Source organism: Sitophilus oryzae, unplaced genomic scaffold (assembly GCF_002938485.1).
Source record: "Sitophilus oryzae breed Bouriz unplaced genomic scaffold, Soryzae_2.0 scaffold_465_pilon_pilon, whole genome shotgun sequence".
NCBI lineage: Eukaryota > Metazoa > Arthropoda > Insecta > Coleoptera > Curculionidae > Sitophilus > Sitophilus oryzae.
In genome coordinates, this window is record NW_022147046.1 from 2,959,378 (window position 1) to 2,977,157 (window position 17,780).

At 32.8% G+C, this 17,780-nt stretch overlaps 1 protein-coding gene across 1 annotated transcript; it reads right to left on the bottom strand.

Moving 5' to 3' along the window:
• Window positions 1-7,249: 7,249 nt before the first annotated feature.
• Window positions 7,250-17,001, bottom strand: LOC115885905 (myb/SANT-like DNA-binding domain-containing protein 3). Its single transcript, XM_030904933.1, has 6 exons — window positions 16,914-17,001; window positions 16,634-16,859; window positions 14,008-14,213; window positions 10,215-10,268; window positions 10,036-10,158; window positions 7,250-7,440 (listed from the first exon to the last, which is right to left on the bottom strand). The coding sequence occupies exons 1-6, from the start codon at window positions 16,921-16,923 to the stop codon at window positions 7,250-7,252; spliced, it is 810 nt and encodes a 269-aa protein (XP_030760793.1). The 5' UTR covers window positions 16,924-17,001.
• Window positions 17,002-17,780: the final 779 nt, after the last annotated feature.

Consider the following 17,780-nt stretch of genomic DNA (forward strand, 5'->3'; position numbering starts at 1 on the left):
ATATTAAAAGAAAAAAAAGTCAGTGGCGAACATGTATTTTTTTGAAAAATATTCCAGTGATAACCCATATGCCCTGATGAATTTATCTATTTATCTTTTTTAGCATTAAAATATGTAGCACTTAGCCCACAGCCACACAGAAAGCGTTTTTAACGTTTTGCGTTTTTTGCATCTCAAGCGCTTTTTGCGATTTTACAGTTTTAAGTTTTTTTTTCGATTTATGTCCATTAAAAACACGCCAAAAACGCGGCAGGTCTGCAGTTTCTATCAATATGTCAATTAGTAACGTCGCAAGCTCGTGGATTCCCGGCCCGTCCAACAATCAATTCTGTGAGAAAGAGATAGGCGAGATCGGCGCCGTTAGCGTTGAAGAGACGAAGATAAAAGATGCTGGAATTGAATTGTGGACGGGCCGGAGCATATATTCGGAGACAAACACAATCTACTGCTAGTGCCAGTGGTGCGTGTAAAAATCATAATTATTATTTGCCATTTATTTTACGAATTTTAATTTATATGTGTATAGTTTTTTTATGTTGTAGTGTTGTGGTTAGTACTTGTTATAATTATAATATAATATAATAAATAATTATAACTATATAATAGAATAGTAAATATCTCTAGTTGCTGATGCAATTTTAGCACATGATTTATGAAACATTTTGGAGTGAAACTTTTTTACGCGTGCAGGGAGTAAAAATTCAAGGCCGTGACATACGAGCTAGTGAGACGGCCTGCAAACCAAACACACGAGGTCGTTGTAACGAAACGTGTTAACGGCTTAGAAATACGTAGTGACGCGACGTGTATTTGTGAGCAGTCCACGTGTTTATCAAAAATATTGATAATTTAATACAAAGTTTGTAAAAAATTATTACGCGTAAAAAAGCATTTGTTACACATAATAAACTATTTTTATTATTTTGCGCGAATATAATTGTGACACGTAAAAAACTATTTTTTACGCGTACAAAACTATTTGTTACTGGTAGAAAACTATTTTTTACACGTATAAAACTATTTGTTACTGATAGAAAACTATTTTTTACGCGTATAAAACTATTTGTTACGTGTAAAAATATATTTGTTACACGTAAAAAACTCTACTTTTACGCGTCAAAAACTTATTGTTTCTGGTAGAAAACTTTTCTTACGCAAAAAAAACTATTTTTTACGTGTAAAAAAATATTTGTTACACGTAAAAAACTATTATTTACGCGTAAGAAAATATTCCTTTAATTTATTACTTTTTCAACATTTCAAACTACACTTTTTCAAACATTTCCTTCAAATTTTTGAATTTAATAGAATCTTTCTAAACAGTAGATGTTCTTTATAAAAATATTTTTAGATAATACGCTAAAATGAAAAAAATGCATACTATTTAATTTATTTTTATTGTATTATTAAATATAATGTCCGCCTATGTCTCATCTTAGAAAACGCTAAAGACGCTACAGAAAACAAACTTATTTGTTTTCATTTGCGTTTCTTGCGATACACGCCGAACGCTACACGCTTTTGGTGGGGCCACTCCTATATATAATCCTGTTATTTTGTTTTAGTCGCTAAAGACGCTTCACGCTAAAAACGCAAAAAACGCTTTCTGTGTGGCCGTGGGCTTATAGTAACTTTTACCCTCAAAATTTCATTCGAATCATTAAAAGTACTTGGAAAAAAATTATAATAAATCGAAAAAATATTAAGACTTTAAAACCCTGTAGCTACGAAACAAAACAGAATCCGACCTATGTTGATATGAAAAATAAATCTTATTTTTACGTGAGGAATCTCCTCACAAGAGATGGCACATGTTTTTTGAAGCATCCTGTACAGGGTTTTCCATCTAAAAAATGACATAGTTTATACCAAGAACTTGACTGAAAACTCCATATTTATATCTCTTAGGAATATTCCAGCTCAAAAAATAAAAATGTGAGACACAATAAAATTTGGTTAGGGTAACACTGTACTTAGTAGAATCGTCTTTTAGTATGCAATAGTAAATCCATTGCAAACTAACACAAGCAGAAAATCCCATCATTTTCCATACCATTTCCCTAATATTCATAACACAGCTTTCAGGCCTATCACACCCACCCTTAATACGTTTAAAATATACCGAATCCCTCGCCACCCCATCGATGAATAAAAACGAGGATAAAAGAGAGATACCCTCGAACAGACAAGGGCCCATCCAAGCGGAACTACCAGGACATATGGGCATATCACGATGCTCGTACAGATTTGGTGCTTGAGGGTTTTAGGAGGGTTGCGCACCCTTAGTAGCGCACCTGTTTGACGTGCACTTGACTGCCGCAGGTACATTTTGATTTTTTACCCTAGAAATTATGATTTCTTTCGTTTGGTTGGGGTGGAACATATGTTTGAAATTGATTTTCTGTGGTTTTCAATACAATTATTCTTATATTATAAATGTTGTTGAAATTATATAATTATCCTATTTCTATGAAAGCGAATACTTGGGATGTTTTGTTTTCAATAATTTATTTACATTGTTGTTTATAAATGAAGGGCACAGGGAAAAAACTTTATAAGCGCCAATTTCTTAATTTTAGGAATTTACAATTTTATAGTAGGTCTAACTGGTCCCTATAAAATGTATAAACTCAGCAGGGAAATAAGTTGTTAAATCCTTTGATATATGCCTAATAAAAATATAGAATAAACGGAAAGAACTTGATAACCACCAGCCGTCAACAACAACAACAATATAAGTAACAGGGTCTACTGATGTATCACCATATGATATAAGACGAGATATTTTTTCCCGACACCAGCCGTCAACAACAACAACATTATAAGTAACATAACTATGATATAAGACGAGATATTTTTTCCAAATAGTAAATACCGAGATATGGATTTTTCTTCCTAATAATAAGGAGAAAATAGAAAACTGTAGTCTATAAAATGAATAACTTTGAATTTTGACCGTTATTTTTTACCAACATGGCAAATATAAAATCCCTCTGTCAAAAAAGTTACTGATAATCTTTAAGTATTCTTTAAATTGAGTGCCTGAACGAATCAGATAGGTAACTCTTTTTACTTTCGTGAAATAGAAAAGGAAACTAATAAAACAAGTGACAGTTCTTCCTCTTCTTGCAAAAATCAACACGAAATGGCATAATTGTCAAAAGTAAAATGTCATCAGCTTTTGACATTTCTAAATATCAGACCAATGCCGTCTCTAATAGAACAGCCTCGGAGCGAGATTTATGACGTCACGCTAATTAGTTACGGATTAATAAATATGTTGTAGAATACATGGAAAACATACTTATGCCTTGTATTTTTGGTTTGTATTTTAAAAATGATATAGTTTACATGAAATATACATAATATACAGTTAATAAATATAATATATACCTATTTATAGTAATAAATACTTTGGCAAATAAACTATGAACAATACAAATGCAGCAAATGTTTTACAATATACAAATAATGAATAGGTACATAAGATAATGGGTAAAATGTAAAATATATTTTAAATGTTGGGGTTTGAAAATCGATCTAATTTAAAAAAAACATTCAATATATACTAATAGTGATGTATTATTATTTGCATTCACAAAATTTATATGTACATATATTTTGCAAGTATCAATATTCGAAAAATTATATTTGCAAATAATACAATATCATAGAAAAAAATGCGATGAAATAAAGATCGCTGTCATTTTATAATGTAACATTATTCTAAAATTTTTGATTTTCTTGGGATTTAGGTTCGGGAAAAACGCTGATTTAAGTTTTCATTTGGGTTTTCATTCATTTTTGCGGTACCTCCTATATTTTACCTAATAATCGACCGTTTCCATACATAAAAGCGACCCTGTATAATTAGGAATAATTAAACAACTATATGGCCGAACAAAAACATTTGCAATTTTGAAGAACCTTCTCCAAGAAAACATGGATATAAAAAATTATTTATAATAGCTTATTTGCTACAAATTAAGCAACTATTAAGAAAATTCAGCTATGAAGAAACTTCAAAACTTCTTACTATGACTTATTACTATGAACTTATTACTACGTGACAAAATAAATTAAATTTGACTTGGAAATAGAAATTATTTTTTTCTTTTTATTAGTGTGTATTCTCATTGAGAATTCTCTCATTTAAAAACTTATTTAGCAAAACATGAAATTAAACCTTTTGAAAGAAAGGAGAATAGGGAGAGTGGGGTTAAGTGTAAAATTTTACCTTTTAAAAAGGGTTGCTTTCGCCCTTGACGATGGGGTGTCCCTCGCTACAATTTCAAGAATATAGAGTCAAAAACAACGTGAGAATCTGTTTTAAAGATTCATGATCTCAATTAAAATCCGAAGGGGTTGAAGTAACGGTAGGAATTGTAAAGCAGGAACGTACTTGACTATTTTCTAAAAAAATATTAAGTGCTATTGGAAGAACTAACACATCTCATACTTTCTTAAAAAAAATACTACTGATTGGTTTACTTGTATTTCTACTGGTCTATTTTATATTAATTAATTAATATTTATTAATAATGAAGCATCTATTAATACAATAATTTGTTTAGTTTTCTGTAATTTTTTATAGAAAATTAGTTAAATACATATTTCATTTATTTACACAATTATCATTTCTTAAAATATTATATTAATATTGTTAACTACTCTACTAGTGAATAAAGGATACTATAAGGTATGTGCTATAAAAAATAAAGTATCGTTCAGGATTAATTATGCCGTCTAGAAATACTTGCAAGTCCGTACGCCCGCCCGCCCATTTAAAGTTATACCTCCTTATACCATCGTACATAAAACTCATGTATGTACAGTGCTTATACCATGACGGTACCTCTACCAAAATGAATCGTTTCTCGTTGTGCCAGATACCGTTTATTGGGTCTTCTGTAAACTCTCCGCCGGCAATTGTTATGTCAAAAACAGGACTCTACTAACATTAAAATTCGCTATATTTAACACCAATTTTGACGATCAATTAGGCAAAATAACACTAAATAAGAAATTGATTATAGAATTTATGCGTTTTCGAGTTCATCTTTAGTGACAGGAAATAATTTCGTTTTTGTATCAATTCATGCATGCAAATAAACGAAATTGTTCTAATGATACGCTGCTATAAATATACGGAGATCGGTCTATAAATATAATACAATTAGATACACAATAGAGATACACATATATATGTGATCCCTAATTCGTTTTGATTAGTTTAGTATGCAAGTAAAATCTACTAAATACGACTCTGTGCGACAAAGTTCTCTTCTTTGGAGATTCTGCAGCCTTATTCCGTCGCTTAGCGATTCCCTTTATTGCGCAGTTGAAGGAGCAAATTTTGATTGTTATTATGGAAATTATATCTTAAATTAAAATGCTTTAATCAATGTTGCCTTTGCTTCATCTTTACGACGTTTCGAGCAAGATAAATCGTCAGTCTCGCCGGCAGACGAGTTCAGGGAATATTTCAGAGGAGTTATTAGGAGTTGTTGCCTTGTTTAAAGAGCACAGTTTGGAATTAAGATCTCAATCTTTTTGTCTTCTTCATTGCTACAAATTTCTTGGAATATAACTTATAAAAAAATCGATTATTTATTTCATATGTCAAAATACCAAACATCAAACTCAACAGATACAATTGTTTACTTTTTTCCTTTATCGGCCATTATTCTTTCCTTATTTTCCCATCTCTCTACACCGAAAACATTTGCCAGATTTACCTGTATATTGGTATTAGTATTCGATTAAATACCACAACCAATTATGAAGTAATAAATAATTTCGTTATATTTCTATAATATATCAAGTACATTAATTTGCTAACGTCAATTTTTTAATTTAATTTTTTTTAATTTAATTTTTGCTTAACTGCTAACTATTTTAAATTTTATAATGGAATACAAATATCATAGTCGTGTTTCTTTCAATAATAAAAAGCAGTTTGGCAACATCAGTTTTAGAAATATGCCGGCGTAGTACAACGGATTTCGAGGACGAATGAAAATTCCTAGATTCTACTGTTGCGAGGTTGCTATTCCGCCGTTGAAGCTCCGTATTCTTTATTTGCAGTATTAGTATTTTTGCGTTATTTTGTGGACTGTGGACATTAATTTGAAAATATGGTGCGGTCATGTATTGTGGACAAGAGAGTGTATCATTTAAATCCAAATTTGCAGAACTACGATATAAATAATTTTTAACATTTCTTTCATTATGAAGATGAAGGGGAGCGTCATAATTAAAGTCATGTTGGAACCCCTCTATTGATGCGCGTCTCTAAATTTACCTTTTCTAACATGTATTGAAACGTTCACCGGTCAGCGTATCTTCTAAAATGTAGGACCAAGAAAAGTTAAACCAATAATCCCACACGCTTTTCTTTATTTAAAAAATTCATACTTACAATTTAGATGCCTTTCGATAGGATATTTTTGTTTGGATGTGATAGTACGGTATGATCGAAAAAAAAAACAGCGTCCAGTTGGCGGGGAAATGACGATCGATGACATTTCCTATGTAAATTTACATATAAAATGACTGATCTTTATTTGACAGCCATCGCATACGGTACTTGTTCCCACGGTAATTTTTCAAAAAAAATATATAGCTTATATCGCTGAAAAGTTTAAAAATGGTTTGCATTTAAAAAAAACATATGTTTATGTCATATGTCAAAAATGACAGGCTTTAGAAAAACAAATGAGAACACAGTTAAAGAAATGAGAACACAACATTAAGGAAGTGATTATCTACAACTTTTATCTGAAAGCTTTTTGTCTAAAACAGATTATAATGGAATTAGGGAGCATTTTTAAAATAGCCGAAATTCGTTATTTTCCAAATATTTAGTAAGCTTTTTCAAAAATCCTAAATGCGCATATTTATGACCCCACAAAACTGCAATTCATTTCCCATTTAACCGACTCTCTAGATCCAATAGTTTCCGACCCACAGAGAAAATCGTAGAAAACTCACCCTGTATAAAGACTGACGAATAAAGGATATTAGAGTAACTCAAAAGAGGTGCTGGTCAGTTTAGTATTAATAAAATTATTACATAGTACTTACTTGTTAATTATAAATATTATTTGTGGGAAAAGGATAAGAGATAAAAAAACAAGAAAGAAAACTTTCAACTAAAGGCAAAAAAATCAAAATTAAAAAATTGTGACAATTATTAAAACAAAACCTAAAATTGTATGAATTTATTCTATGTTATTTTGTTTTTTGTTTAATTTGTGCTGCATTTGTGCATTGCCAGTTCAGCCTCTGCCTCGGCCTTCTTTTGTGCTGCAATAACTGTCAGTCGTTGCTCCTCTGCTATTCGCATTCTTAAAATGTGCACTTCTCTTTCTTGCTCTAGACGTTTTTCCATCGTCTGCACACGTAGGTTAATTTCTTTTGTCACCAACCCTAACATTTCTTTTGCCCCGTAAAAAGTTATTGTTAATTAATACAGATAGGAATATATTGTATATTATACAACAGGGTTGTCCGAAATGTATTCCGGAAACTTCTGCAGCATATTATGCAGATAAAAATAAATATAATGTATGTCCTAAAATGCTTAGTTTCGGAGATACAGGGTGTAGAAGTTTCATTTGTATTTCGGGGTTTTCCAAATAATTTATGAAATAACGTCAATATTTGGATGAAAATTGATGTCTGGGAGTTTTTTGACATGAGAAATTTGATTTTGTTGTCAATATGACTCCTATTTGTAGGGGGCGCCACCTATGTGTGTTTTAACTGTTTCGAAGAGTGATAACTTTTCGACCGTACCTGTATAAAAATACTAAGTGAAAAAAATTGTGTCCGTGATTTTTACGTAAAAAATGTCTCCTGGTAGAAATCGCTACGAGCAACCGTTTCTCAAGGTATTTATAATGGAAATAGTCAATCCATGTCATTATTGACAAAAAATAAACATGCGTTGAGTAGATAGTTATTTGACTGAAATGACAAATTTTTATTTGGGAACTTCTTATTTTTACAGTTTCTGTTGAACTTTTGACCCAAAGACATTTCAAATTTATGATTTCAGTTTAATAACGGACTTTTTTTTTGAAAAATTGATTAAAAAAAGGCTTCTATCTTTTCTCCTTAAATATAAAGTACCTACTTTCTACCCATCAATTTGGATTTCTAAGTAACAGTTGCACAAATGATACTATGTATACTCTCACCTGAATAACCATCACTATACAGCTACAATTTTCTGTGATTTCTCTAAGGTTTTCGACTGTGTAAATCATAATATCTTAATTAACAAATTGCAATACTATGGATTCAGGGATATGCCGCTCGAATGGCTTAAATCGTATCTTGGCAACAGAAGGCAGCTTGTCAGGATTGATACGTCTATGTCTTCTTGTAAGCCTATAGAATGTGGTGTCCCTCAGGGTTCAGTACTTGGCCCTATTTTGTTTCTGGTGTTTATCAACGACATTGCAAATCTAGACATTAGCGGTAAAATCTGCCTCTTTGCGGACGATACTAGTTTCACTTGGAACAGCCCAGATGTTACGGCACTATATAATACCATTAAATCTTGGTGCGATTCTAATCTCCTATGACTCAACCTTTCAAAAACTAAAGTTTTGTCATATAAAACTACTGTACAACCTTTTGTACTTAATAACACCACTATTGACGTCGTGGACTCTGTGAGATTCTTAGGACTTAACTCGTTAAAATTGGACTTGCACATCGAAGCTTTATCAAAGAAACTAAGCGCTACCTGTTTTGCGCTAAAATCAGTTTCTAAGGAACTTAACTCATCAACCTCTAGAATGGTCTAGTATGCTCTTTTTGAGTCGCATCTTCGTTATGCCCTTCCATTCTGGGGTTTGGTTTTGCTGCGCCACAAAATTTGATCGTATTTTCAAACTTCAACAGAGAGCAGTTCGATACTTATTGGGACTAAACAGTAGAACTCAGTGCCAGAATTTCTTTAAAAATTTCAAAATACTGACTCTTCCTTCCTTATTTATTTTTGAATCGGTTTGCTTAATCCACAAGCACATATCTGCTATTCCGGAAAGGCCTTCTCACAACTATCCACTTAGGAATGGTCGTTAAGGGCTCAATACTGTACAATGCCAAGAAAATGTACAATCATTTGCCTTCGAATATCAAGTCACTTTCATTATTTCCCGCATTTTGCAAAGCTCTGAAATCATACTTACTGGAGAGAGCCCTATATGCGGTAAACGACTTTTTTGTTGATGTTTAATCATCAACAATTTTGATTATCTCACACACTGGTTAAAGGTCTAGTATTTAATATTTTATAACTCTTGATTTTATGATATATAACATGATTTTATCCATTTACAGTTTTCCTTGTGTAAAATTTTCTAGATACGCCTGTGTTCTGTAATGTCCATGTATGTTTTATTTGTAATTTTAATGACGTAAATTTTTTTGAATTGATTTGTATTGTATGCCTTTTTTTATTATTTGTATATTTGTTTTTAATATTTGTATATTTGTTTTTGTGCTTTTTTGTTTTGTGAATGCTTTGTCGATGAAGCTGTTTTGGCTTTTTGTACAATAAAGCGTTGTTTTTGTAACTACCTATTTAGTCAACATGTTGTTTATTTTCGGTTCCAAATATCTCGAGAACCATTACTCGTAGCGATTTTTACCAAGAGACCGTTTTTACGTAAAAAACATAAAAGTAAGTAAATTAATATTTTCTTACTCAGTAGTTTTATACAAATATGGACGAAAACATATTACTCTCTAAACCAGTTAAAATTATGTAGCTGGCGCCCTCTATTAGTAGGAGTCATAGTTTTTGAAGACAGTGAAACAACAATTTTCATCCAAATATTGACGTTACTTCAGAAATTATTTAGAAACAATCGAAATAAAAATGAAACTTCTGCACCCTGTATCTCCGAACCTAAGCATATTAGGACATACATTTATACGGACTTTTTTACTTATTTTATCTGCAGAATATGCTGCCAAAGTTCCCGAAATACAGTTCTGACCACTCTGTATATTTACCAGTTACTCTAGAGCAGTGTTTGGAGGTAATTCCACTTTCAGTTTTAACTACCGCTGTAGGGTTTGTCATGGTGGTGGTAGTCTTTGGTGCATCGTCTGTATATTTTGCTGTGTTGCCTATGCCTAATAAAAATATATTAAATCAAAATTGAGCCACGTACAGTTTATTTTTCTATTACCAGAAGTGGATGGATGACATTCTTTTGGTTCATTGTCTACAACTACATGATGGTCTACAATGAAAATAAATCTAAACAGATAAATACATTACAAGCAAAGCTGCAAGCTCACAGAAAACTTAATAATTCTTTTTTTGATTTATATCATTTGATTTTAAGTCATTTTTCGAAAGCTGGCTTAAGACTTAAAGTTTAAGTAATTTTGAAAATGGTTTGTGCTTTAAATTTTTATTCCGAAATAAAAAAAGAATAATGTTTAAAAAAATCAAACTCTTGTGCCAATCAAACAATAAAATGTGTTTGTAGTTATTCTGAAAATTAATAATAATTGCTCCCGTATATAGCGTTTAACGCCTTGGGAGTAGCAAGGTACAACTTGCTATACTAGAGCCGTTCGGTATACAAGGAAGGTAATGTGGCTAGCACTACGCTTCAACCGCCTATTATTACCTCAGGATTGTGAATCCCAAGTACTCATTTAAGACTGAGTCGACCTAGGTACCCAAACTATTTTTATTTTAATAAAAATAGTCGGCTGATCAAATGCCGGGTGTGGGAATCGAACCCACACCTTGAGATTGGTAGACGAGAGCCTGTGCCTCTACGCCACCAGGCACCTTATTCTGAAAATTAACTTTTTATTTTATGTGGTTTTAGTCCCGTTTGTACCTAAAATTAATAATATATCGGCAATCAGCATATACGCAACGGGAACTCGAGATGGATCTCATAAAAATGGAGTGGCTATAATAATAAGCAAATCTTTAGGTAACTCTGTACGAAATTTTGTGCCGTTTTCGGACAGAGTAATGCTACTACAGCTAGCGATGAAACCTGTAAATATTAACATTGTACAGGTTTATGCCCCCACCACTGATCATGACGATGGAGAAGTTGAAATGTTTTATCAGCACATCAAAGAGGTATTAAAAGCGACAAAAAAGGACGAAATCACTTTAATCATGGGAGATTGGAATGCAAAGGTAGGCAGGGAAACAACAGAAGACGTCAGCGGACAATACGGCTTAGGCGTACGCAATGCCAGAGGAAATCGACTTGTACAGTTTTGTCAGGAAGAAGAATATATCATTACGAATACATGGTATAAATTACCATACCGAAGATTGTATACATGGACATCACCCCAACACACGCAGGAAAACGTTGTAAGAAATCAGATCGATTATATATTAATCAACCGGCGCTTCTGCAACTGTATTAAATCAACAAAAACTTATCCTGGAGTAGATGTGCACTCAGACCATAACTTACTTTGCTCAAAACCAAACATAAGGCTTAAAAAGAATAGCATACCGATTAAAAGATCACGAATGCAACAGGAGATATTAAAGGAACCTGAATTTCTAAAGAACCTATCACAGGAAGTGAATGGCAACATGCACACAATTGTAACACCACTTGAAAACAAAAGCGTTGAAGACAATTGGCAGGATATCAAAGTTTCACTAAGAACTCAAAATATAGATGAAATGATTAAACCCAAAAAAACAAAAGCACGAAAGAAGTGGATGACGCAAGAAATATTAGGCCCCATGGAAGAAAGAAGAAAATATAAAAACAACGATCATGTCCAGTACTTACGAACGCATCGGGTAATTCGCAAAAAGATTAAAGAAGCAAAAGAAACATGGCTTCAGGAATCCTGTAAAGAAATAGAACGCCTTCAAAGCTTACACGATGATTTTAACTTACATAAAAAGCTGAAAGAAATCTCTGGTGTACAGAAGAGAAAATTGGTATCAGTACTGCACAACGCTAGTGGACAAGTATTAATGACAAATGAAGACCGGCAACGACACATACAACAACTATTTGATGACGATACTCGGGAAGCTCCAGAGATACTATTGGCAGATTATGAAGCAGAATGTGGTCCAAGTATACTCAAATCGGAAGTGGAAAAAGCCATACAACAGGCAAAAACAAACAAGACTCCCGGACCAGACGAAATACCCGCGGAACTAATAAAACTTCTCGACAATGACAGTATATCTGTCTTGACAGCATTCTTTAACCAGGTTTACCAAAGTGGAAAATTACCTGGCGACTGGCAGAGATCGAAATTTATTGCTTTACCCAAGAATACCAAAGCGAGTAAATGTGATGGCTTCACATTCAGGCTTATTAGTCTGATGAGCCACATGTTAAAAATACTTTTAAAAATAATCCTCAACCGAATATATGCTAAATGTGAACAGAGCATCGGAAAAGAGCAGTTTGGATTTCGTAGCGGACTAGGCACACGTGAAGCCCTGTTTTGCATGAGGCTATTGTTGCAAAAGTGCAGCGAATCTCGCAAGAACATCTATGTGTGCTTCATCGACTTTGAAAAAGCATTTGATCGAGTCAGACATACAGAGCTCTTTCGGCATCTGAAATTGTATAACGTAGACAACTATGACATGGGCCTTTTAGTAAACTTGTACTACGATCAAACTGCTGCTGTTAGGGTCGATGAAGAAACTACAAATGACATCCCAATAAAACGAGGAGTAAGACAGGGGTGTGTTTTGTCACCGTTATTATTCAATTTGTATTCGGAGAACATCTTTAACGAGGCTTTATCCGGCAGAATAGAAGGCGTTAAAATTGGAGGCGAGATCATAAATAACGTAAGGTACGCAGAACGCCATTGTCGCAGAAAGCATGGAAGACTTGCAAACGTTGCTAGATAGGGTTCATGAAGCTAGTTGCAAATGGGGTATTAATATAAATATCAAGAAGACGAAATGGATGTTTGTGGGTAAAATACAAATTAATCCAATCCTGATAAAAATCAACGGACACAATATTGAACAAGTACCACATTTTAGATATTTAGGAAGCTGGCTAAATAGTGAAAATACATGTGACGAAGAAGTAAAGGCAAGAATTGAAATGGCACGTAGAACATTCAAAAAATGGAATACCACGCTCACTAATAGAAATCTGTCACTGCAAACCCGATTGCGAACACTACGTTGGTACATATGGTCCACTCTTCTTTACGGATGTGAGACATGGACGCTAAAAGTCGAGAATATAAATAAAATAGAAGCCTTTGAAATGTGGTGCTACCGGAGAATTCTTAAAATTTCTTGGACCGAACATATAAGCAACGAGGAAGTTCTTGGACAGCTGAACAAAGATCGGAACTGTTAACCACCATCAAGGCCAGAAAGGTGAGCTACTTCGGACACATAATGCGTGGCACCAAATATTATATTCCTCGTTTGATTATTCAAGGAAAAGTCGAAGGTAGAAGATGGGTAGGTCGAAAGAAACTGTCATGGCTCAGAAATATACGGAACTGGACCGGTCTGGGGGTGGAGAGGCTATTTCATGCAGCAGAAGATAGAGAACTCTTCCACGAAATAGTCATGGAGATCGCCAACGCCTGAAGACAGGCACGGCACCGCAAGAAGAAGAATCAGCATTGCAAAAAAATTATATTAAAATTATAACTACATACTTAAGTTACATTTTGGTTGTCTTGACTTGACGGTAATTATTTTAAATTAAAGTCATTTTGACTTAAATCGCAGATAATCATGATTTGATTTATTTAAATCATGATAAAATATAGATTTAAATGATAAAAACGATTTAAATTACATTATAATGATTTAGGTTTTTACGACAATTACTTGACTTGTATGAAAATGATTTAAGTCAAAGACTTAAAATTTAAGTCTTTTTGAAACTGACTTGTTGCAGCTCCGATTATAAATAATAAGTGTAAGTAGTTTACAGAATACTATTAGTACTTAAGGAAATTGTGTAACAAACATACATTGTATTTCACTATCTGAGACTAATGGAGGCACTTCACCATAGGTTGATTCATAGACTCCTGTCGAATCCCATGGACAAGGCAATATCAGGTGTGCATGTGGTGCTGCGATGCTCACAGCCTCCATTACAGGATCCCCTTGGTCTGAAGGTTCAGGACCTCCACCAGTTAGGAGTCGCTGATGCCGTAGTTCAGTTGTAGCTTTCCTTTTCAAACGACATAAATTTTGTGTTTATAATTATTGTGTTAATAGTATTGTAAATTACAACTTTTTACAAAAAGAAAACGATTTTTTTGAACAATTTTAACATGACAAAATATACAACGTCTAATAAATAATTTACAGGGTGTTTCAAAAAACATGTGCCATCTCTCATAACGAGATTTCTCACGTAAAAATAAGATTTATTTTTTATATCAACATAGGTCCGATTCTGCTTTGTTTCGCAGCTACACGGGGTTCAAGTCTTAATTTTTTTAGATTTATTATAATTTTCATCCAAGTCCTTTTCGTGATTCGAATGAAATTTTGAGGATAAAAGTTACTATAGGTGCTACATATTTTAATGCTAAAAAATTGTCCACAAATTAACCAGCGACGGGCATATAGGTAATCACTAGAATATTAAAAAAAACCGTTTAATGCTGAATATATAAAATAAAAAGTAGTATCTTAATATTTTATCGATTTCGATCTTCTTGATGAGATTAACGCAATTTTACTAATTGCAATTATCAAAATGAAAATAAAATTAGTAAATGATTTATTTAACTTCATTTATAATTCTTTAAATCAAAATTTATAATCCTGATGTTAGGTGTACATACCTAACATCAAGATATTTAGATCATTATAATATATTTTAATTAATAAAAACAGCAGGTTTAGTCGTGACTGACTAAGTTAAGAAAAAACTCAAATTTTAGGAGGATGCAGTCAATAATCACCACGTAGGCTAAAAAACTACCTTTTCAATTTGTCAAGTTTTCGAGAATTTTATTCCCATCATCAGGACAGTTTCTAAAATGCATAAACAAAAGGCATTAACATTTTGTAATTGTATAACAAAGAAATTAGCGCCGGGAGGCACGTATAGCCGCCCATACTAAAATATGTTAATAAAAAGTTGGTAGGCAGTTCTTTTAGTTTCAATTATCTCTTTTGGAGTTACGATTTTTTAAAAATTTTAACCCCCTCCCATACACCCTTACCAACCCCCCACCCCCACCAAAAACTAATAGTCACAGTATTTTTGTGCCAAATTTGGTTAAAATCGGTTTAGCGGTTTTTGAGTTATCGTTTTACAGACGGATATTTAGGTCATTTATGAACCAAATAACACATTTTGAGTGAAATTAAAAAAACTTTTTTTTGCCGATCTTAATAGCCTACCATAGCTGTTGGTATGGTCGGCTAAAACGTCCTTTATAAAATATTGAAATGTCCTTTATAAAATATTAAAAAAAATACATATACATCTAGCGACGTTCTTCTTTAAAAAATTAATTAAAAATAAATTTCCTTTCTACCTACAGAAAATTCCAAAAAAATAATAGACTTATTTTTTAAAAGTTTTAACATCAAAACTGTTACTTCAAAACTGTGTCCATGTTTATACGAACATTTTTTCATATTTTTTGTTGACGATTCAATGAGTATTTAACAGTTTTGCCAGTTAATGACATCCAAATTTTTATATATTAAAAATATCAAGAGACAACTTTTAATAACTATTAGATGGTCTAATTTTTCTGACTTTTTTTTTAGAAAAATATTCCAGTGATAACCCATATGCACGTCCCTGATTTTTTAGCATTCATCATGGTTTTTTAGCATTAAAATAGGTTGCACTTATAGTTACTTTTACCCTTAAAATTTTATTCCTAAACGACACTTGAAAGAAAATTAATAATAAATCGAAAAAAATAAGAAAAAAAGATTTTAACCCCCTGTAGCTACGAAACAAAACAGAATTCCACCCCCCCCATGTTGATATAAAAAATAAATTCTATTTTATGTGAGGAATCACTCCGCGGGAGATAGCACATGTTTTTTTGAAACACCCTGTATATTTATATCGAGGGGTGTCTCCAAAGACATTATACTGTTGAAGTATCTCACTGAAAGATCGCATCAGTCTTACGGCAGTCGACTATAATTATACAGGGTGAGTCTTAAATAAGTGCAACTATTTTCAGGGCTGGTAGATCTCGATAAAAGAAACATATTTTCTCTTGGCCGTTTTTCAAATAAGCCCAAAATAAATGAGATATTTTACTTTGAAAATTAAAAAAAATGTCGCTTAAATTTTGAGAACCACTTTTCTTTCTTGTAAATTTAATTTACTACCTATGTTGGCAAGTAAAATTATATTTTGGCAGTACCTACATGTTTTTTTTATCCAAGTGAGACACCCCTCGGTTTAAATCCAACATTTTTAATTTTAGATTAATATAGAAAATAGAATAAAAATAAGAATTTAAATATTTTAAGGTGACAAATTAATCAAACCAAGAATTCAATCGAATTTATCGGGCATGGGTGAAATCAAATTTTTAATCGAAATACTATGTTATCCAATTAATTAAAATCATGTACTTAGTAATGAATATTTTAAAAAGGTACCTGTATTTTAAATTATTCCATAATTTTTTTAATTGTGCAGCAGTTCGCCTCACATTTATCATGGTTGCCTGTGCATTATATTCAACAGCAATTCTTTCCCACTCCTGCTGTTTTTGCTGGACTGTGTCAGCGTCATTTTTCTTATCTTCTAATAGGTTTTTGTGTTTGTCGACTAGAGTAGCCAACAACAGCTTCTCATTGTGGGTGTAGGCTGTCCTTTTACTCCCTACAATATAAAATTTGTAGAACATTTTTGAGAAAATTCTTTATAAAAACTTACCTGACTTCATATTGACAAAAGTATAAATTAAATAAAATAAAGTTTATGATCAATAAAGAAGTAAAAATACACACCACGATAGATTTCCGCAAAACAGAAAAGACATAAGCACACACACAACCAAACACAAAACTAACCACCAAAACGGACTGAAGCGAAATGACGCCGATCGATGACGACTCAAGGTACCTGAGTACGCCTCAAGATACGCATGCGCAGTTTGCCGCTTTCTTAACCAAGACCCATGTATAGTACGCATTTTGATCTTAAACCGTGCTCAAGCCTAAGATCGACTCAAGTACCGACTATAGGTACAGGCACAAACTAACTTAAACAGATGCGACACCTTATGGGAAATTTTGTGTTCAAAAAGACCTATGTTCGGAAGTGCGACGACAGGGCGGCGATACCGTCGATGAAGGCAAAATATTCGGCCAAACAAACAGCCGTGGTGACTTCAAATCGTTCCCGCACTCCCCCCTTCCCAAAGCTTCCATTTCTTTCGTTCTTTCTGGCATTTAACCTTGCCTTTGATACACCGCGCCGTCTCGTCTTGCCGTCGCAGCCGCCGCACGATTATAAAGTCAAAGCGAGATTGCCAGCTTGAACTTTTTTTATGTGAGAATTAAATGTTATATGTACTTGTATTAGCGCTTTCTCCTGGATAATAATAAATAACTATTACATGATGTTAGGAAATATCAGCTAATATTTATTTGTAAAGTATGAGAAATTTACAAATTTTAACAATCGGTTAAGATCAATACATATGTATAAAGAAAATGACGATTTCTTTAAAATTAAAAATTATATAAAATATCAGAAATATACAATTCTTAAAGAATAGGATCTTTGTTGTCAGCTTGC